This window comes from Mastigoproctus giganteus, chromosome 3, assembly GCF_048544385.1.
Source record: "Mastigoproctus giganteus isolate SK-2022 chromosome 3, ASM4854438v1, whole genome shotgun sequence".
NCBI classification, from domain to species: domain Eukaryota; kingdom Metazoa; phylum Arthropoda; class Arachnida; order Uropygi; family Thelyphonidae; genus Mastigoproctus; species Mastigoproctus giganteus.
This window is the reverse complement of record NC_143577.1, coordinates 193,678,601-193,702,507: the sequence shown is the minus strand read 5'-3', so window position 1 is coordinate 193,702,507 and position 23,907 is coordinate 193,678,601. Positions and strand designations below refer to the sequence as shown.

At 37.4% G+C, this 23,907-nt stretch overlaps 1 protein-coding gene across 1 annotated transcript in view; it reads left to right on the top strand.

Annotated features, from left to right (window-relative positions):
* LOC150088534 (RNA-binding protein 34-like) overlaps positions 1-23,907 on the top strand; it is a 101,818-nt gene that overhangs the window by 42,329 nt on the left and 35,582 nt on the right. Inside the window, exons 6-7 of the mRNA XM_090370790.1 lie at positions 15,708-15,751; positions 15,840-15,923. Of these exons, the coding sequence (XP_090226916.1) occupies positions 15,708-15,751; positions 15,840-15,923 (128 nt within the window). The remainder of the gene's footprint in view (positions 1-15,707; positions 15,752-15,839; positions 15,924-23,907) is intronic.

Sequence of the window (23,907 nt, the reverse complement as noted above, 5' to 3'; positions counted from 1 at the left end):
GTTTCAGTTAAATGTTTCAGAACTTCTAAGAGCGGTAGGGTACATCCTGACAACTTGAAATCATATAGCAATGTGGGGTCGGAAATGCTTTCCTGAAGCGGTGTTGTACACAGAAGCACCATAAAGAAAAGAGACCGTAAGTGAGAAATCGTTTTAATAATACATGAAAAGAAGCAAAAGGTACATGGATTAAAGTAAGTGTTCGAAGTTTCTTCCACGGGCTACAATGCACGCCTCACATCTCCGACGCATGGACATCCGAACATTCTGGAATACTCCAGGCAGCGTGTCCAGACACAGCAACAGGAGGATTATGCACCTCGTATTGCTTTCGCACAGTGGTACCTTGGAAAATGTGCTACAAATCCCCTTTTTCATGCTGAAGTGTTGTTTTCCGATGAGGCATCCTTCACAAGGGAAGGAATTTTCAACAAACATAACGACCATATCTGGGCGGTCGAGAACCCGCATGCAATACGACGTCGTGCAGCACAGATTCGATTTTCGGTCAATGTATGGGCCGGTATTATGGGAGATCACCTCATCGGACCTTACCTGTTACCGTGTCGTCTAACCGGACCTATCTACTTGATCTTTCTGCAGCAAGTATTGCCACAACTTTTGAGAGATGAACAGATTTCTGCATCGACGCAACACACAATGTGTTTCCAACACGATGGAGCCCCTGCCCATTATAGCGGAGATGTTCGTAACTACCTGGATGTCACATTTGGTCAACAGTGGATCGGACGTGGTGGTCCCGTGCGTTGGCCTGCTCGGTCACCCGACCTATCATGTCTTCATTTTTATTTCTGGGGTCATATGAAATCGCTAGTTTATGACACCCCTGTTGACAATGCTGAGGAGCTGGTTGCAAGAATCGCAGTAGCTGCCGAAGAAATTCGAAATTCGCCTGGAGTATTCCAGAATGTTCGGATGTCCATGCGTCGGAGATGTGAGGCGTGCATTGTAGCCCGTGGAAGAAACTTCGAACACTTACTTTAATCCATGTACCTTTTGCTTCTTTTCATGTATTGTTAAAACGATTTCTCACTTACGGTCTCTTTTCTTTATGGTGCTCCTGTGTACAACACCGCTTCAGGAAAGCATTTCCGACCCCACATTGCTATATGATTTCGAGTTGTCAGGATGTACCCTACCCCTCTTAGAAGTTCTGAAACGTTTAACTGAAACACCCTGTATATATATATATACTTTTTTTCTTTTTTTTTTTTTTGAAGTTATATGTGCTTCATAACTTTCCTCTTTTAAATTAATACAGAGTCAAATTTCTCTCCCCCCCCTTGTTTTTACGAAAACCCCAAGCATGAGAGGTATTAGAACCTAAAGTACTTATTACCGTACATGGGTTAGAGGTTCAGAAGATGAAAGAAGATATTTGTTGACATTAGACTTGAACTTCTGTAGATTGTAATTTTCAGGAAATACATATGAAGGAAGTTTTCCTTTTACTGTACAACTTCTGCGAGTTTGAAGTTGTACAGTAAAAGGATGTTGACTGGTTGCAACACGTGTTTGGACTGCTTTGGAAGAGAGAGAGAGAGAGAGAGAGAGAGAGCAGAGATTATTGAAGCCAATGCAGAACAGTGCTCATGGAAGTATCTATAGAAAAGGCACGCAGTAGAAACAGAATGTCTATGAGACTCTGTTAGAGATGAGTCATTGATTAACTAACTGCCCTCTTGAATGGAATGTAGAAACCTGAGAGAGAGAGATTTTGGGGGGCACTGCCCCAGATGTGGGAACAGTATTTCATGACAGGGGAGATTTGTGATTTGTACAAAGTGAATAGCTGTTTACAACAAAAGTAATGCTGAGAGCGAAAGAGAAAACCAGTTTTTTAGATGCAGAAGGAGCAATATTAGTAATGCAAAGCATTACATTATTTTTGCATGCTTTGGTTTTATTTCCGAAAGTAAAAGTCATGTAAAATTTAATATCTGTAACTCATTTGAGTGCATAAAAGATTAAAAGCTAGTGTAGAAGGAACATTTTATGAGTTACACAGGTCAATAAATAGCTAAAAGGAGAACACAAAACTGTGTAAATAAAGATGATAGCAATTTATTTAAGGATCAAATCAATTACACAGAAAGAAACTGTGTAACTAAGCACATTTCTCAGTTACATAGGGTGAGGTGGTTAATAACCTGATATATTTCGGGAGTTGCCTTGTGAGCTACAGTCCTATGTGTAATGCATTTTTCAGACTTTCTACAATCGTGAGACCACGCCTTGGACTTTGTAAGCCTCAGAAGAAAGGAGCACGGCATTTCCTGAAACGTCAGGCTAATATCCCACTGCCACCATCCCAATTTCAGTCATGTTCCCTTGTGTAATTTTTGTTCTGTCTTTAGCAAAACGCTAAAAATTAAATCACTTTTGAGAACTGGCAACATAATAATCCACTAATTGAGTTCTATTACAAAGTTAAAGCCTATCTTATGAAATTCTGCATGTTTTTGATATAAAACATGTTATGAATCTCTTAGAATAAAAATGCTTCAAGCCTAGTTAATTCAGTATTGAGTCTACATCCTTTTACTATTCTAGGACCAATGACAAATAAATCATTAGCGCCTCATATGTAGAATTAAACACTTTTCATCCTTGTCATCCAAATCTGTTATACCAAGTTGAGACTAGTGAGATCTTTTAGCTCTTGCCGTTTTTAACTCCTTTCTTCCCCTCTGTTTTTTTTTTGTCATGCCCATGGTAATCTAATCTTACATTTTACTTCACTTACCCAGATTGGATTTTAGTTATCCCAAAAATTTTCTTATTTTCTCATTTGTAATATGATTCACTTATTTTCATTTTCACTTATTTTTCTTAAAACTCTCATTTCGGGAATTTTAATAGCTAGCTGTCAGCTTCATAGATTAAAATACAGTAGAGCATTGATAATACAAACTAATTGGGACTGGGGGGAGGTTGGATTTTCAAACTTATCAAAAATACTGTTCTGGAAACTAAAAAAAGTTTAGTAAGTTTAGAAATAAAAACTGTCTTTAAAATCTGAGAGACTACCTAATTTTTTGAAAGACACCGCTTTCAAGTTGGGTATCGTCGCTTTCTTCAATTTCTGCAATAACTTTTTGTTGCATTGCACTCCTGTACAATGATTTGAAAACCTCAGTGATTCCTTGTTATTGTTGTTGTTATTTTATTTTATTTATTTATTATTTTTTTTTTTTTTGGTGCAAGGACTACATAAGCCATATTGCAACTCTCAATGGTATGAATGATACAAATGCATAGTAATTACTATGACATCACTCAAAAACGATCATGTGATTTTATCTGCTTGATAAAGTGGAAAAAAAAACTCCAGCAGATTAGCAGATTACCTATGATATGGTTGAGCATCAGGAGTTCTTTAAGGTTAGGCAGAAAGCTGAATGAGACTTTTTGGGCAGTGGTGTACAAAGCACATTCAACAAGAATATGTTTAATTGTAAACAAAGAGTCGCATTATGTGCATTGTGGAGGATCATTACCTGTGAGGAGATAAAGACGGGTAAGTTGACTGTGGCCAATTCGTGCTCTGGCTAAGATTACTTCCTCCCTTCTGCTTACACGGAAGCTGGAGGTCCATAACTGCAGTAGAGTTTTAATCTGATGGAGTTTATTTTGTGTTTGAGCTTGCCGTTGACTTGACCATTGCTCCCTACATATTTTTCGTATATTACATTTTTAGTCAGGATATGGAACATAATAATGAGATGATAATTCTATGGTGGTTGGATGCTTGGAAGCATAGTCTGCACATTCATTTCCTGGTCTCCCAGCATGGCCTGGGATCCAGCAGAAGATGACCACTTGCTGGAGTTCCTGGATATATATAAATTTGGATTTTATGATCTTTATTAAAGGATGTGTATGAGAGGAGATATTCTGTAAAGCTAAAAGCGCACTTTGGGAGTCCATATATATCATGCTTTTTTGGATGGACAGATGGAGATTATGTTCTAGCGCAAGTCTGATGGCACATAATTCAGCTGTATAGCTGCTTTTTAGCAATCCTCAGGGCAGAATGTTGAACAGGAGCAAGCATTACTAGCATGCTCTCCCTCAGAATTATACACTGGTGCACCGTAATCAAGGCGAGATCTGATTAGGGCTCTATGTAAATGAAATAATGTGTATTGATCTGCATCCCACAATGTTGATGATGCATTCATGGGGAAGTGATATGGAAAAGGTTTTATGAGGGAAGACAGCTGCGGCACCCACTCCATTGTCAGACTTTGAGCTATCAATATATATATTTTTGTAAAACACAAATTATTTTGGGTGTGGGCAGTATGGAGTTGTATGTTGACATTTGCAAGAGAGTGCTTTCCCCAGTATAGGAAATAACTGTCACAGGATGGTTTAATAGAGGACCATGGGGGATCTGGGTTTTTTGGATTTTGGAGAACTTTGTCAAGATGTATTCAAAGTTTCTGACAATGCCTGCAATCTGATAGTAGTAGGCTGAATTGCCCTGGCTTTATTTCTATAGTACATTGGGAACTGAGGATCATTAAGTATCGACCTAATGGGATGGTTTAGGTAGACTTTTTGAATTTTTGTTGTATAGTTGAGAAGTAACATCTTTCTCCTGAGGCTTAGAGGAAGTTCATGGGCATCAACATAAAGACTTTGAACTGGCGAAGTTCTATAAGCACCTATAGCAATGCTCAGGGCAGAATGTTGAACGGGGGAAAACATTGCTAGCATGCTCTCCCTAGCAGAATCATACACTGGTGCACCGTAATCAAGGCGAGATCTGATTAGGGCTCTATACAAATGAAATAACGTATATCGATCTGCACCCCATGATGTCGATGAAATCACTCTAGGTATGTTCATTTTTTTTCTGGCAAGACTTTCGTAGGTATTTAAAAAAAAAATAAATAAATAAATTTTCTGTTTATACTCCGGCACAACAACCAAGTCAGTAGAGTTTACAATAAATCGTCAATACAAATATTTATCGTATTTAGTAGTCACGGGCCACTCAAGGAACGCGTGCTATATTACTGCAAGTGGCACTAATTTTGTTTTGACGGCAACTGCACTACTCTAAACCCCCCCCCCCCCCCACACACACACACACATTCCATGAAGTTCAGTTTTCTATCAAATCAGACCAGGGAGATGAATGTTGTTCACAACTGGGATAGGATGCTTTTTAAGTGTAGCTCTGGATCTGATGCATCTTCCGTTTGTTACAAAAGTGAACTACTTTAGATTTCTGACAAGATATTCTATATCCATTCTGTGCTATCCATAGCTGAATATTATTAATTGAAATTTGGAGCTGCCGCTCAAAGGTATGAATTCACACTGTTCAGGACAATTTTAGTTATGTGATTTATTCTTATTGCGAATAAGGTGGCACTGAGAACAGAGCCCTGTGGAACTCCTTGTATATATGTTTGGGAGATGACTTGTCGGTATTGAACTTGAAAAGATCTATGCTGAAGGAAGTTCTTTATGAAATATGGCAAGTGGCCTCTCAGGTCAAGACAATGGAGATCTCTCAGGATACCGAAATGCCATGTGGTGTCAAAAGCCCTCTATATGTCAAGGCATACCATGACGAGATGCTCATTTCTGATGAAAGAATTCCTGTTTGTTTCCGCTTTGACCATGAGATCCTGGGCGGACCTATTCTTTCTGAAACTGAATTGATTATCAGAAATTAGATTTTTAGAGTCAAGAAACCATGTGAGTCGACGGTGAATTATTTTTTCTATAGTTTTACTTAAGCAGCTGGTGAGAGAAATGGATCTATAGTTTTCAGGAATAGAGTGATCTTTCCCTGGTTTGGGAATTGCCAGTATATAGGAGTGATGCCAGGAACTGGGGAAAGAATGTTCAAGGATGATGCAATGAAGCAACTGATTTATTATCTAAGTGTTAGAGCATTATGTAATATATGCCGTCAGGGCCTGCAGCACTGTTTTTTGAGGTAATATGGCTTCTTGAAGTTCAAGCAACGTAAGTGGTTGATAGTGGGGTAGAGAAGATGTAGGTCTGAAGTTCAGATGGGATTTTTCTGCCGTTACTTTGACCTTCTGGAATGATGGATTGTACACTGACGAGGCAGACAACTGTGAGAATACAGTCCCTAAGGCATTCGCAATCTCTGCAGGAGTAGAAAGCTTCTCCCGTCCAGTTCAGAATTGGGGACGATAATGTAGGAAATTTGCCATTTAACTGCTTTATTTTTCTCAATATTATTCTTGTATCAGTATTTTTATTAATTGAGCTTGCAAATCAAATCCAAGAATCTCTATTAGCTTTTTTCCTAATTTGATGGGCCTTGGCTCTGTCTCTTGTATTTTGAGATTTATGGTGGCAGGCTGTTTACGAAACAAATTCCATGCTCGGTTTTTTTTTTCTTTTTTTGCTTCTTTACACTCTTTATTCCACCAATAATTAACACTTCTATGGATTGTTGACTGCAATTGTGGAATCACAATAGGTGCAGCTGCCAGTATTTGTTTTGTAATGTGATCAGTAACTGTATCGATAGGACAGGTTTCAATAATCTGATCATCAAAGGACAAATGTGAAGTGTACTTTGCCCAGTCTTCTTTAGAAATTTTCCATTTTGTATTTTCTGATATTATAGAATGTGATGTTTGAATTTTACGTATTAAGGGGAAGTGATCACTGTTAAGCAAATCTTCAAGAGCCATCCACTCAATACTAGGAAAGAGAGAGAGAGATGGAGAGCACATAGAGAGGTCTGTTGTGGAGGTTGTTCCTGTAGAGAGATGGATGTAGGTTGGCGAGCCAATATTCAGTATAATTAGGTTCTGTCTGTCAATGAGCATATTAATGAGTTGTCCTCGTCCATCTGCATTGGGAGAACCCCACAATGAATGGGGTCCATTGAAGTCACCCAATAAACAGATAGGGGATGGCACCTGCAGAATAAGATCTTCAAGTTCATGAATGGTATATGTCTGCAGGGCACTTGTGAATCTAAGAGTACGGCTACTCCTCCGTAGCATTACTTGTGTCAGATCTGTCTTTCCTAAAGAGAGTATAATTTTTAACTGAGAAAGATACATGCAGTGTTAAGTATGTCTCTTGTAGACAAATGTTTACAGGATGATAACGACTGATTAGCTCGTGGATATCATCAATGTTACTGCAAATTCCTCTACAGTTCCATTGTATGATGCATTATTTGGTTTTGTTACATGAGGATGATTCTGACTTTTTTTTTTTTTTTTTAATTCCCAGGCTGTTTATGTCAATCGAGCTTCACTTTCTCTCTTCTTGGAAACATTGGGCATCCATGTCATCTTCTGCGTTAAGGTCTAAGATAGGTTTTTTTGGGTCTGCATTATTGTCGGTATCCATGTTTACTAATGTGGTATTGTTTATCTTCTTATTTGGAGCTGAATCAGTTTTCAATTTTGTGTTATCTGATGATCTATGTGGTGTAGTTGGGAGGAACTGTGATTGGGGTGTTGTTGGCTCTGTCTGCTACCTTTTGTTCCTTAGGAATTGGTTTCATTGATGTTGACAATGTAGATTGGCCCAATCTGCAATCGATATGGTTGGGGGTACTTAGACTTCAGTTTGTGTTGCCTTTGATTGGTATTTTTGGAACGCTGCTACATATGTGTTCTTGAGTGCATTGAGTACCTAATTTGCTTTTTTTGCCTTTTGGTAACTAACTTTTCGCTCTACCCTATACTGCTGGATTTTTTTCCCTGTTTTCCAGAGATCACATGATTTGGAGTAGACTGGATGTGCTCCTTTGCAATTCGGACAGTGAGATGTTTCAGCATCACACTCTGATTGTTTGGCGCACTATGGCCACAAGTGCTGATGCGCCTTATAAATCCCCAAACAATAAAACAAACACTCTGATTGCAAATGTTCTTTTGACCCACAATTTGGACAGACTGGATCTCTTTGATAAGCCATTTGCAAGTGGCCAAATTTTTGGCACTTGTAGCATCTTATAGGATTTGGAATATAAGGTTGTACTCAGCAGTTGAGATAGCTGGCTTTGACATTAGATGGTAAGATAGGTGTTCCGAATGTCAATATGATGTTGCAGGTGGGAATAAGATCCATATCTTTCCTAATTATGATGTGTTTGGCTTGAATCACTTTTTGATGTTTCAGTTCCTGGACCAGTTCAGCTTCTGTTACGTTCATCAAATCCCACTCTGCAATTACTCCCTTGGAAGTATTTAATGTTGCATGTGGGGTGATTTGTACAGTTAATCCTCCAAATGTTGTTAGATTCATCAGAGTCTCAGAATGTTTATGACTTACCGTTTCTGTACAGGTCTACAGATCTGAGTCTTCTCACCATTTTGGGAGAGCCCACCACATTTTCTAAGCAATTTTGTATGAGAAATGGTGATAAAAGTACTCATAGATTTGTCCAAGAGAGAAAGTAAGATAAGGAATGATGGGCATTCCTGTTGTTCTGGATCTTTACGAAGTCTTTTTGACTTTGTTGTGTCATGATCAGCATTGCTGACAATATTAGATGAGTGCCTAGGCTGCTCAATCTCAGAATAATCGTCATATTCCATTGTTAGCTCCTTTGTACCCTGGAGGGTTAACTTTCCCTCCCAGCTTTACGGCCCCGCCACGGGCAGTGATTCCTTGATCCAAAGGTTGCGCTGTGGATGTTATATTCACTGGAAGAAATAAAAGTTGTCCCATTACTTCAGAAAACCAACGAAAATTTGAGACATCTACATGCTTATGTGTTGCTGTTATATTCAACTGGTAGGTTTTTGTCTCTCTGAAGATGTGGATGCTTACTTTTCTCAATTATGAAAAACTTTTTTTTTTTTTTGTGCCTGTTATATTGCACATAAGAAGTACAGTCCTCTTTCCTTTTGCTTTTTCCCAGCTGTCTAATGTTCTTTTTTGCATAATTAAGTAGGCGTAGGCATTGCTCTGAAATAAACACCAGTTTCATCAGTGTTAAAAAAAGTCAGCACTGAATTCCTCCATTAAATTAAATAAGACATTTTCCACCCATTTTTATGTTGAACGTACGAGTTTGATTTTTATCTGTGAATTTTTTTGTACCCAATGTTGTGTCTCTCCTTCCACCTGCTTAGCCACCCATTTTTAGTCTTAAAATTGTTTACACTGAATTCATTTTCAAATTCCTTCACCTTTCTGCATAGGATATTTCTCTGATAGGAGCATTTTTTAATCTTGCATTTGTGAACCATCTTGGAAGCGCTTCTTCCACAAGTTCATTCTTTCCACATTTTTTTCTTTTCCTGTTCAGGTTATTGTTCTCAGTCCTAATTGATGTGATTTTCTATTTAAAAGTTTACACAAAAGAGACTGTGAAACAACAAGTTTTTAATGCAGCTTCTCTCTGACTACACTTAGGTAAGGCATCATAAGCACTTAAAATTTGTTCTTTTCACTCAAACTTAAATCTCTGCATTTCTGCAACATTCTAAGAAAAAATAAATTACGGTTAAATTCTTGACAGTTGTCAATTGCAAATTAAACTCTAGTCTATTCACAGAAAGCAGACAGTGGATACAGCATTGGACATAACACACTATGATCATGTAATCCCTTAAAACTGCAAATGCTGGGACAGTGTAATTAATAACTTGTTTTACTTTTGTAGTTGTTGTAAAACTTTACATTAGTGTAAGATTGCTATTTTTTTCCAGGCACTCTCCTATATTTCCTGAAGGCTACAGACATGACAAGGGATAAGTTCATAAACATTATTTGGCATGGTCAGGGTTGTAAATAATCAATAAATTTCTGACATGCACAATTTTAGGTGTTCTGGAAGACATTTCGCCTAACTGAAATGAAAATGATAATGGTAAACAGTGGTATGATCACATAAAGCAGCAGAATATATGTACATTGTAATATGAATGGTTTGGGATTTTCAATTTTGATTATAAGTGACTGATAATAACCAACCAGTGATAACATTAACTGGCATTCACCGTATATGCTCTTTCAAGGTAAACAAATCCTAAATGTTATGTTCCATGACTTTTCTGTGATTTGACTTAATGTGTATATTTGAACATGGCATCTGCTGTTTGGTCTAAAACCTGACTATTCTTTTCCAAGGTTAGATTCAACAACACTTCTCCCTTTTCTGAGATACATAGATTTTTGTCTCATGCAGTAAGGAGTAAAATTCCTCTATAATTTCCAAATTCAGTTTGTTTCTTTTAGTTCAGTTATTGCCTTGCTCCAATCTTCTGGAAATTTCTTTGAAAACAATATTCGGATAATGTGATGTGACTGCAATAACACTATTTTTCCCTTATCTTTTAGTGTTTCAAATCTAATTTCATCTACACCTGGTGCCTGTCTATATTTGATATTTTCTGTGACTCTTTTCTACTTCAATAATAGAAATAGTATCCATAATTTTTTTCTATTTAAGTCTCTCTTTTTAAATGATATTTTCAGTTCCTTCATTTAGCAGTTCAAATTATTTACTTAGTATTTCTAAAATGCCTATCTCTTTTGTCTTTAACTTCACACTTACCACTTTCAATTTAAATTATGGTTATGGCTTTTCTACCTTTTCTAAGATTAATTAAAAATTTTTCTTTAGCCTCATTAACATATATTTTAGTCCTCATACGCTTTTATGTATACGCTGCTTTTCATCAAAATAAGTGAAAATGTTTAAGTTTATGTATCAGTTCTGCAGTATTTATTATGAAAGTTTGGTGCACATTAATATGAATTACGGTCTCCATGAATAGGACATAATCCATATTGGCCATAATTCACATGAAGCCAAACACCATGGTAGAGAATCAAAACAGTAGCAGATGTCATCTTGGCAAACTTTAAGGCATGCCCATGAACCTTTTAACTCTCTTATTGAATTGGTCCATGTTTCTTGTCATTGTGGCCCAACAATGCTGGGGATCCTAGCAAGTCAGTGAATCTCCTGTCATATCCCAGAAGATGTGCTGTATGAGTGACATCTGCTGAATTTGTAGGTCAAGGAAGCATGTCTGCATCGTGTAGGCACTGTTAGGATGTGAGAGCCACATGTGAATAGGCATTGTCCTCCTGGAAAGTAATGTTTGTGGTGAAACATAGTAAGGGCAGAAGCACTGGTCTTAGAATTATTTCATTATAATGAAAGATTTGCCTGATGGATTCCACATTTGTTGTCAGATGAACAACAAGCAGAGCTTAAAGAAATTGCAATGCAGTTACTTGCATGTTACTGACAATAAGGTGAAAAGTTTTTAAAACACATTGCCATCAATAAGACATGAACACTTGACTTTTAACCTGAAGTCACGCTCAGCTCAGCTCAGTGGAACCATCTATCTTCACCATGTCCCTCAAAATGTCAATAGTAACAATTAAAGGTGAAACATATGGTCATTATGGCCTACAATTATGAGGGCATTATTGCTACTGATCATGTACTATTTGGTAGATGAGTAATTGGGGACTGCTGTGTGACATTTCACCAGAAATTATGCCAGAAAATTCATCAGGAGTGGCAACAGATGTTGGAAGCTGGTGTGCTTGTACTCCACGACAATGCAAGGCCTCATATCATGCAGTCTGCAACAATTTTCACCATTCGCAAGCAGAAAGCACTACCCCTCATAGTTCAACATAATGGTTCAAGGAACCGTTATGTGGACAAAGATTTTTGTTTTTAGATGTTGAGTGCAGCCATGACCCAGTGCATCAGACAACTTCAGCAGACAGTTAAAATGGCATTCAAAATTGAATTGAATTTGGGAAGCAGTCGTAATGTGAAGGAGACCACATAGAAGGTTTTTGATTTAACTTATGTTATAAAATAAATTCATTTTAATTAACTGTTCTTGTGCATTACTTTTGGGATAACCCTCATATATGTCAGAGTTATTTTATGATCACATTGTAATTCACCAGATTTTTCAGACAAGACCTTTTCACAAACCCATGCTATGATTCCCTCGAGATTTCATTTCTGTATCAAGCATAGACTCCATGTTGTTGGTCTGTTGTTTCTCATCACTCCTTTAGGTTCCTCCCTAGTTGGATTAGAGAAATATATGCAGTTTTCCAGTCTAAGGAGATCATTCTCTAATGTTTAATAATGTTAATGAGATGATCAGTAGATGAGCTCATTAACATTACTAACAATATGATACACTCACATGATGCTTTTTTTTCAGTAACCAGGTGTATACTATATACTTTGGACCTTATCCTCCCTCAGCCTCTGTAACCTTTCCAGCAGATACTTTACAGAAATATTTATATCACTAATTTTACAAGCAAGCTGGCTCCTCTTCACAGTTTTCTCTTGGTTCAAATGGACTTTCAATTAAAGATTGTTGCAAAATACCCATTCAACTTATCTGCTGGATTGTCTATGATTCCTTTTATTCATATATGAGTAGAACCATGTCCCTATTCTTAGTTCTCTTTGCCAAAGATTTCTCATACCCAGCTTTTGCCTGCCCTATATCATTCAGTGGTTTATAGATATGCTTATAAATGTAAAACAGAATTGTCTTGCGAAAGTCTGTAATTATCCCAGTTTCCTTTTATCCATTTTGGCCTCTTTCTTTTGTGATATTTCTGCACTGGAATGAATTTGTTAGTTGCTTCCAGGACACTCCCATAATGCATTCTTTTCCCCATAGCATATAGTTGTTTCTTCAATTAATAGAGCCCAAAAATACTTTGTCCTCTGTTCCCCCCCCACCCATGAATTTAATGAAATTCCTCATAGTTACATATGAGAAGTTAACAAATGATACTTTTTGTTTAGAACAGAAGTTGCGCTCACGCACACACATTTAGAATGGTAACTTGTTTGAAATCACAATGCACGTGCAGTTTTGATTTTATGTGGGTAGGCATATTGTTATTTAAAAGAAATCCCCCCCCCATCTGAATAATATTTCAATATATATCCAAAGTATTTAATGATTATTTTGGAAAAATTAGCAGCTTATTATTCCCACTGGCACCTGATTATTGTATGGTTGTGATTTATTGCACAACATACATATTTTTAATGTTCAAAGTTTGCTGTAATAGTTGATGAATTATGAACTTCGTGAATTATCAGAAGAAACAATTTTCCATTAAATTAAAAATTAAAATAAATTAGCAGATTTTACAGGTACCAGCAAAACTTCTTTGTATGTGCAAGCATCACATTAGTTGGTGCTCTTGTATGATCTTCTCCCACTGCTAAACAAGTTTTGCATCCTCAACACTGAACTATTCAGATTATCCAGGAGAGATCCTAGAAATTTGTTATTGCTGCTAGTTGAGAACTTTTTTTTTTTTATATGTGAAAACATATTTGGTGGCACCTACTGCATTTTCGGACTGAAGCAAAACCAATTGGTAACAAAAATTTCTTATAGAAATGCAAATGATGTCACTTTATAAATAGCACTAACGATGCTAACTCAGTCATTAATGTTGATTTGGTAGAGTAAGTAATAGGTGTGAGAATAAAATGTTACATCATTCATACTAAGAGACGGAAATGATGCTAACTCAGTCACTGACATTGATTTAGTAGAGTAAGTAGTGGGTAGTAATATTATGCAAGAATAAAAGCTTAACTCGATCCAAGCCCAAAGTTGTTTTTCAAATTCATTTACCCATACCTGGCCGGACCGAAACTTTTTATATAAATAAAATCACTAGCATTAATTTCTGAATTTTCATAATAATAAAGAAAAGATAGCGGACATTTCGGGCTATTTCTTACAAATATTTTAAAAATATGTATGTAAGAAATAGCCTGAAATGTGGGCGCCTCCGTAGCCAGGTGGGAAGGAGCAGCAGTGTGTAGCACACGCTTCTTGATTAGACCGGGGTTCGAGCCCGTCACCACCAAATATGGAGAATGCGGAAAGGTCATGGAATGACCACCGTATATCCCGGAGCAATATGGCCTTAGTTGCTAATGCTCCTAAAAACCAAATAACAAACAAACAACAAGCCTGAAATGTTTGAAATAATTTATTTCGATTATTTGTAATAGAGCCATGCCCAAACATAATTTGTGTTACCAGGCCCAAGAGCTGTATATAGTATATAGTTAACTATGAATAGGAGTATATAGTTTGTAATGTATAGTATATAGTTTTTACCACTAACATTAACTATGAACATTAAGTTTATAGTTAACTAGAAGTATAATATTAGTAGTAATAACTATTAATCAGTTAATGTTAACTATATATTACTACTAATAGCAAATAGGAGGAATATTCGCTGGTTCATTAACAGTAGTAAGTAATAACAGTTAATATTTTAACTATTGTCGCTGGAAAAGTTAGTAGCAATATAGTCATTAACTGTTATATAATACTACTAACAACTGTTTCAGCTGTGGTATTGTTATCCATAAATTGGCCAAATCACCTTCAGGATAAAGAGTAGGGTTTTGACATTCAACCTTCCACCAGTAAGTAGCGGGCTCATGCCTGCAACTTACTGGTGGAAGATTGAATGTTAATTCAGTAGAGTAATACGGTAAAGTCAGTTCAGTAGAGTAAGGCTCATGCCTGCTACTTACTCTACGGAATCAACATTAGTGACTGCATTAGCATCATTTAGGAAGTGGTGTAATTTGTCATTTTCGTTTCAAATTTTCATCAAAGATGTTTTCACATAAGACATCTTTTGTGCATATAGGATACAATACACAAGTTTCTTTTCTTTTCTTTTCTTTTCTTTTTTTTTTTTTCCCAGTTGAAGTATCACAGAGGATACTGGCTGAGCAGCAGTTTATCTCAATAGAACATTCTACACAGATTCCATGGGGTTTGGGGGAAAAGATGCTCATTCAATGAGGTGAATGCTCTCCTCATTCAGCATGTCAACCAGCCATGCCCTATGAGGTAGGGCATTATCATCCATGAAATCAAATTGTTCTACAGTTTCTGTGGCATATGAAGGACCATTGGTGTCTGCATCCTGTCTCTGTAACTGACCCTATTATTGATCCATTCTTTGAGGTCTACAAATATTAATGCTGATGCCATCCTCACACCAGCTTTCCACAGAATTGATGCCATTTCTGCACAAGAGAAAGGAAGGAATTTTTTGTTCACAGCAGATAAACACTAGCTGAGTGTTGTTGTTGCAAGTTGAACCTGGACTGTTAAAAGAACTCGGCTTATTGATTTAATGTCAGTGTTATGATGCTCAGCTCCTGGCATGAATGCAATCAGTGAAATGCAGATCATTTATCAGTAGACATAAATCTTATTTGAAGACTTTTCTTTGTTCTGAGGAGTTGGTACACATCTTGCTGTGGTAGTAAAGATGTCTCTTTGCAATTGTGTGTTTAGAATAAGTGGAACTCGGTTCCAACAAGCAGATGAAACTGCTGTCATCTCTCTCTCTCTCTGTGAAGTTGATTGTAGATAATCTTTCTTGCATAGATTTTTTTCTATTCTGGCCTTTTGGAAATGATTCTAGAATCTACCAATAGCTCCCAAATTTTTTTGAGCAGCATATATGATTTAACAAAATAAGAAGTAACGAAAGGTAAGGAACCATCTGTATTAAAGGGAGTGGGGGCAGCATGCAGATGATAGAATTTCTAGTAGCTGAATTTATTGTACTGAGAATAGAATCTAAGATTTTTTTTTTTAACTGGACCTTATTGAGGTTCTTATTGTTTTTTGCTTATGCAGGCTCCAAGCAAAATATCCATACCAAAGAAAGTAGCAGTTATGAAGTAAGTTTTTCTTTTCTACACAATGAATAATTTCTTTAGAAATATTAGAAAATTCTAATTAATTAAATAATAAATTTTTATTTCACAGGAAGGACTTTCATCCAGAAAGACACAGCATTCAGGGTTATGTGGTATTTGTACAGGCATCAGACGCTAATTCAGCATTAAACTTGTAAGTTTCATGTTTTATGATTTTTTTATTTTATTGCAGTGGATATAAAATTTGGATTCCATATATACATTTGAATTCCATAAAGCAAGGCTTTTGTGGGTTTATTGGATGGCTGATTTCTATAGCAGCATATTAGAGAGGCAAAAGAGGAAGCAAATCTCATTATCAGCAGCAATTCTGTAAGTAAAAGACCCACTGGGTTGCAGTGATCATAGTGTACTGATGTGGGGATTTACTTAAAAGACAACTACTATCAAGGGTAAAGGGAAGGGCTTTTGCTTACATAATGGTGACTACAGTGGTCTGAAACAGTTTTTAAATTCTATGCAGTGGGGCTAACTGATGATGTTACCAACAGCATATTCTAAATGGGAAGCATTCAGGGAAGTAATGTAGAGGGTACTAGACTTTTTATACCAACTAAGAAATACTGTTTGAGGCTTAGACCTAAATGGATGTCATATGAACTGATGAGACTTGTGGCACAGAAGAAAAGGTATCAGGTGATAAGAAGCTAAGACAGATATAAACTAGTCTGAATCAAGTCACAAAAAGGGGTTAGACAAGCTAAGGCGGATTGCAAGAAGTCAATGGCAAAGAATGCAGACATCTTTGTTTATATTAACAGTATAAGGAAGAGGTTGACTCACATTGGTCCACTTGATGATGATGATCCTGCTCAGGTTGCTGACAAACTGAATAAGTACTGAATTTTGCATCTACATTCATGCATGAAGAATTTTTTAGGGATGCCAGAATTTTATCAAACTCTAAGAGGCAGCTAAATGATTGTTGAAGCTAAACATTAAAAAAGATACTTGGAATGGATGGGATGTATCCAATTAGAGTGGTGCTCAAAAAAATTGCATTACCTCATTTTTTTAGGTTTTGTCCTTATACTGGCAGCTAATCTTTAAGAAAGAGCCTAAAAAACATATGTAATAATAATACACATATAAAATTATTAAATGCAGAGGAATTTAATTTTATGCCTTATGGATAAATATACAATGAAATAAGTATTTTTCTCTAAAATAGCAGCATGTTACTTATGGGTCATATAATAACAAAAATTCCATGAAAGAATATTGGATAGGGTTCTCAATGTATTCCTAGAAAATCTCATGGTATCAAACAGAGTATGGTATCTTTTGCATTACTGAACCACTCATTTTGTTTCAACAATTATCAATTGGATTGAGGTCCGGACTGTTCCCAGGCCATGTTATTGTGAGAATTGGTTTATTCTTCAACCAATTTTGCACCTGTGGACAGTAAAGGTAGCAAAAATAAATTGCATTTATTTAAGCAAGAGTATGATGTTTTATAAATTTAAAATTTTTGCTAATTTTATGAAGTAGTATTTACGGTTTTGGCTCTATGACATGGAGCAGAGTCATCCTGAAAAATGGAATTGGCAATATCCCCGTAGTGATCTCTAATTGTGGGAAGTTATTGCTCAAGAATGTCCTTGAACACCTTGACATTCACTGTACCCTTCACAAATTCAAGACTATCAATATCTCTATATGAAATACATCCTATCGCTTGAGATGCAGCATGTTTCACTGTGGAGAGAATTCAATCGGGATGAAATTCTTCTCTTCTTTGTATAACAGTCTGCTGGCCGTTCAAACCATACAAGTTGAATTTTGATTCATCAGAGAAAATAACACTTTTCCACTAATCCTCAGACTAACCAGCATGCTCTTTTGCTCACTTCAGATGGTGGGGTTTCGTTTTTTGTATCAAAAGTGGCTCTTTTCTTGGGCGAAATGCTACTAATTCCGATGAGAAAAGGCATCACAGCCTTATCATCCTTCCATACCATTTTGAGATCTGTCAATGGGGATCTTCCGTTTCGGACACAGACTGATCACAAATCTGTCCTGTGCTGCAGGAGATATTCTTGGACATCCACTTCATTTCTGTTTAGACTGCCAGTTTCTGATAATTTTTATAATAAACTGTTGAATGATTATAGTGAATACTTTTACTATTTCATGTGCAGAATGTCCGGTTGCATTCAATGCAGCAACACTTTTTCTTGTAATGTTAATTGAGAAAACTTAGCCATTGCAATTGCACAGAATACTGGGGTCATGGCAAAATCCACTGATTTATAGTGCAGCTAGGGTGTATGGAATGTCATGTATGGAATGTGAGATCATCTAAGAGAGAATCCTGGAGATGGATGATACAATGCTAATACAAAACGTATATGATATATTGCAAATTTTCAGAGAACTCCAGTGCATTTTGAAAGTGATGCAATTTTTTTGAGCACCACTGTATATTAAGAAAGGCAGAAAGTAGGTAAGCAAACCCTTAGCCATAATTATAGAAGCATCTTTGGATTCAGGGGATGTCCCCAATTCACAAAGGAGACTCAAAAGGTGACATTAGCATTAGTAGAGGCATACAATGCAAGAAAGAAAGCTTATGCAGCATCAGCCAAGAAATGGAAAAATTGGAAGATGGAAGCCTGTTCCACCAATTAACTACCACTGGCTAAAAGCAAATTTCCGCACATCTATTCTACAACTATCTTTCTTCAATTTGAAACTATACCCCCTCAGGTTCTTAGTCTGAGCAAGAAGAAGAATCCCATCAGCATTCAGATTGCTCAACCCATTCAAGGCCTTATGCACCTCAATCAGATCACTTTGCAGGTGCCTAGTCTCCAGGCACTGCAGTTTGCAGAACTTAAGCCTTTCTTGGTAAGAGCACCCCTTTGTTCCCCTTACCAATGTTGTTGCCCTTCTTTGTACTCGTTCTAGCAACTCTACATCCTTCCTAAAATGAGGCCTCCAGACCTGTACACAGTACTCTAGTTGTGGCCTGACCATTGCCTTGTATAACAGGATAATCACATCCCTGTCCCTAGCAAAATTCCTATAAATCATTGACAAGACTCCATTACCTGCCCTGGCAGCCCATCTGCACTGCTCAGCAAACTTCATATTTGACTGCACAATTACCCACCCAGAGGTCATTTTCACTTTCCACTTCCCTGAGTGTAGTACCACAGTGTTAGTACGTTTCTCTTCAGTTATCGCTACCCATATGCAGTACTTTGCATTTGTCAATGTTAAACTTCAGTTGCCAATTCTCAGCCCATTTTCCCAACTTATCTAGATCCAGTTAGAGTAACATACTGTCTTTACTGTCGTTAACAACCCTGCCAACCTTTGTATCATCTGCAAACTTGGACATTAAACCTGATATACCTTTATCAATATCATTGATAAATATACAAAACAACAATGGGCCCAATACCGAACCCTGGGGAACTCCACTTAACACTCAGTTAAAATGTATCGCTTCTTAGTAAACTGACATATGGTCCACTCTAAGTTGTCTGATGAATGAAGAGGAAGGTTGCTGGTATTTACTTAAGGCGTTTCAATCACAACTAAGTGAAAAAGAAAAAAAAAGACATCTCACGTTTTATGTTTATTTTGTATTTCCTTTAATAAATATTTCTTTTAATTTCAGTGTGCGCTTTTGTAAAAAAAGCAGTAATTTTGGCTTCTTTTATCTTTATATGCAGTTAAAAACAGCCTTCTTTTCAAATTTCTGCACATCTATTCTATCACTGTCTTTCTGCAATTTGAATTTAGCATAAACATTAGTAGAGGCATTTATTTAAGCTGTCAATTTCCACAGTGACAGATGGAAGTTTGTTCCAGAAATCAACCACCCACTAGCTAAAAGCAAATTTCTGCATATCTATTCTGAAAGTGTCTTTCTTCAATTTGAATTTATACCCCCTCAGGTGCAGAATCTGAGACAGAGGAAGAATCCCATCAGCACTGAGTTTGCTCAAACCATTCAAGGCCTTATACACCTCAATCTGATCACCTTGCAGGTGCCTAGTTTCCAAAGGCTGCAATTTGCAGATTAAGCCTATCTTGGTAACAGCATTCCTTTATTCCACTTACTAATCTCATTTCCCTTCTCTGTGCTCATTCTAGTAGCTCAACATCGTTCCTAAAATGAGGCCTCCAGATCTTAACAATAGCATTAGTTCAGGCATATGATGCAAGAAAGCAAGCTTATACAGCATCAGCAAAAAAAACCCCTTCCCATTTCACCCATCCGGTCACTCCAAATGTTTGTCTAACAACAAATGTAAGTCTGTTCCAGCAATCAACTACCCGCTGGCTAAAGGCAAACTTCCACACATCTATTCTACAATGGTCTTTCCTCAATTTGAATCTATGCCCCCTCAGGTTCTTAATCTGAACAAGCAGAAGTATACCATCAGCATTGAGCCTGCTCAAACCATTCAAGGCCTTATACACCTCGATCAGATCACCTCGCAGGTGCCTAGTCTCCAGATGCTGCAACTTGCAGAACTTAAGCCTTCCTTCGTAAGTGCACCCCTTTGTTCCTCTCACCAATCTTGTTGCCCTACTCTGTACTCATTCTAGCAACTCTGCATGCTTACTAAAATGAGATCTCCAGACCTGTACACAGTACTCAAGGTGTGACCTGACCATTGCCTTATTCAAAGGGATAAGGCAATGGTCAGGACACGCCTTGAGTACTGTGTACAGATCTGGAGGCCTCATTTTAGGAAGCATGACCTGCTCTGGCAGCCCATCTGCACTGCTCAGAGAACTTCATATCTGACTTCCAATTATCCCCAGGTCTCTTTCATTCTCCACCTCTCTGTAGTACCACAGTTGGTACATTTCTCTTGGGTTACTGCTACCCATATGGAGTACTTTGCATTTGGCAATGTTAAACTTTAGTTGCCAATTCTCAGCCCATCTGCCTAACTTTTCTAGATCCAGTTGCAGTAGCATACTGCCTTTGCTGTCATTAACAACTCTGCCAACCTTTGTATCATCTGAAAACTTTGACATTAAGCCCGATATACCTTCATCAATATCATTGATAAATATACAAAACAACAGTGGACCTAACACCGAACCCTGTGGGACTCCACTAATAGCATTAGTCTACGAAGAGCAACACCCATTGATTACCACCCTCTGTCTTCTCCCACTTAACCATCCTTTTATCCATTGTAGCAACTAACCCTTAATACCATTCTGCTCCAATTTGTACAATAGTCTTCATGCGCAACAGTGTAAAAAGCTTTCCTGAAATCCAAGTATATGATATCAAAATTATTTTTTGCATCCAGTTCCTTTGTAACCACATCATAATATATTCTGTCAAATTTGTCAGACAAGACTTTCCCTTAACAAACCCATGTTGTGCCTGAATTATTGCTGCAGTCTTGACTAGATGATCCTGCAATGCATCTTTAACCAGTGACTCCACTATTTTACCCGGAACAGAAGTTAAACTAACTGGTCTCTAATTACTCGTGTCACCCTTCGATCCCACTTTGTGAATTGGGGGGATACATTTGCACATCTCCAGTCTGTGGGAACCTTCCCTGAGTCCAAGGATGCTCTCATAATTATGGCTAAGGGTTTGCTTAGTTGCTTTGCCGCCTCGTTTAATATAACTGGATAGATCCCAGCCACTCCAGGTGCCTTTCATATGTTTAACCTCAACAATTTCTCCTCCACTTTGCTCTCAGTTATTACAAAATCTATTACCTAAAGGACCTCTCACTTCGACCGTGTACTTAGAAGGGTTGTTTGTGAGAAAAAAGATTGACCGTGTTGGCTGTATGGTTAGGATTGTCCGGTATTCTTGTAGGTAAACGAACAATCTGTGTGAGGTTGTTAGTAATTGAATTGTTGTTGTTGATGTAGAGGTTTTTGGGCACAAGGGCAACTGAGGCCAAAATGTGCCTATTCAAATATTTGGAATGGTATCGGAGTTTGCCTTATTTGTTATTAGATATATTCATAAAGTCTAATTTGTTTGAGATAATCGAAAAGCTCATCCAGATTGGCATTGTTTCCCAATAGGTGGGTTAGTAATAAAGGTTCTTGCATTTGTGTCAGAGAAAGGAAGGTAGCATTTCTGATATGGGAATAATACGAACAATCTAACAGAATATGTCGAACTGTAAGTTGTGATGAACAATGCATGCATACAGGAGGGTCATCGCCCATGATCAGGAACAAGTGTGTGCTGCTGCAGCACCTATGGCATCTTCTGATTTTGAGCCATCAGTATATATTAAGCAGCTCTGCGCATTGCTAGCGGCATGTCCTTCATGCAGTTGCTTGATGTAACAGCTTTCCATGGACATTTTTCCCTATTGTTAGAAATAGGTATCACAGTAAGGTGGGTTTGAGGACCAAGACAGATCAGATATTTTGGTTTCTTTGGGTGTGTTTTGAAAATGAACATTCCAGCAATACATCAAATCTTGTAGTCTAATACCAGTTGGTCTATTTTCAGTGGGTTTATTGTTATAGAATGTTACCCTTTCAGGATTGAAAAGTAGCGGTTGATTCGGATGATCTGGAAGGCTTTTAATCCTGGCTGCATAGTTGAGGAGTAACATTTTCCTTCTGAGGTGGAGTGGTGGTTCGTTTGCCTCTATATAGAGACTTTGGACCGGAGATGTTCGAAAAGCTCCAAGAGCAGTGCGAAGAGCACTGTGCTGTATTGTATTCAGTCTTGTAAGTACAGTTTTCCTAGCTGAGTCATATACTATTGAACCATAATCTAGACGGGACCTGATGGCGAACGATACAAATGCAGGAGAGTGCTTCTATCTGCACCCCATGCCATGGCAGAGATAGCTCTGAGTATATTGAGTTTTTTCAAGCAGAGAGTTCTGAGATAAGTTATGTGCATGGAAAAATTAAGTTTAGTATCTAATATTAAACCTAAAAAGCGGATATTGCTGGCAAGAGGGATTGGTTGGTTTTTTAATTTAAGTTCAGGCTCTGGATGTAATCTGCACTTTTTACAGAAATGAACTGCAATTGTCTTTTGTTTTGACAGGCGATAACCATTTTGTACAGTCCATGTCTCTAACTTATTTATGGAAAGTTGTAACTGTCTCTCTATCCTGTTAATGGTTGGTGAATGGCATGATATAGCAAGATCGTCGGCATACACATATATTTCTACGGTTTTGGGAATATTCTGCGTCATGGTATTCAGTCTAATTGCGAAGAGGATAGGACTAAGTATGGACCCTTGAGGCACCTCTTCTTCTTGAATAAAATATTGTGAAAGTACATTCTGGTGACGAACTTGAAAAGTTCTGCACTTGAGAAAGTTCTGGATGAATTGAGGTATGTGTCCTCTCAACCCTAGGATATACAGCTCTCGAAGAATGCCATACCTCCATGTGGTATCGAATGCCTTTTCAATATCTAGACTCACCATTACCAGATGTTCATTTTTAACATATGCATTCCGAATGTTAGTTTTGGCTCTTACCATAAGGTCCAAGCAGGATCTGTTTTGTCGAAAACCATATTGGTTGATATTTAGTAGCATTTTGCTTTCTAGTATCCATTTTAATCTTCTATGTATCATTTTTTCTAGTGTTTTACTCAAACAGCTGGTTAGGGAAATTGGTCGGTAGTTTTGTGGAAGCGATTGATCCTTTCCTGGTTTTGGAAAGGCAAGAATTACAGAATGATGCCATGAGGAAGGATAAACACATTCAAGAAATATTCGGGTGTGCAATACTAGTAATAATCTTAAAGCTGTATTATTTAGGTGTTTAAGCATTATATAGTAGATTCCGTCCGGTCCTGCTGAGCTGTTTGCTGATCTGTTCAGAGCTTCTTGGAGTTCAGCTAGGATGAATGGTTGATTATAAGGAAGGAATTGGGTGGTGTTGAAATTTAATTTATATTTTTCTGCAGAGGTTTTGATTTTCAGGAAAGGATTGTCGTACGCAGAAGCTGATGATATTTGACTGAAGGTCTCCAAGAAAATCACCTATTTCCTTTGGGGAGGACAGTTCTCATCCATTCTTAATCAAGATTGGAGCAGAAAAGGGAATGTACTTATTATTTAATTGTTGGATTTTCTTCCATATTAGCCGACTGCTGGTGTCCTTCGTGATGGTACTGGCAAA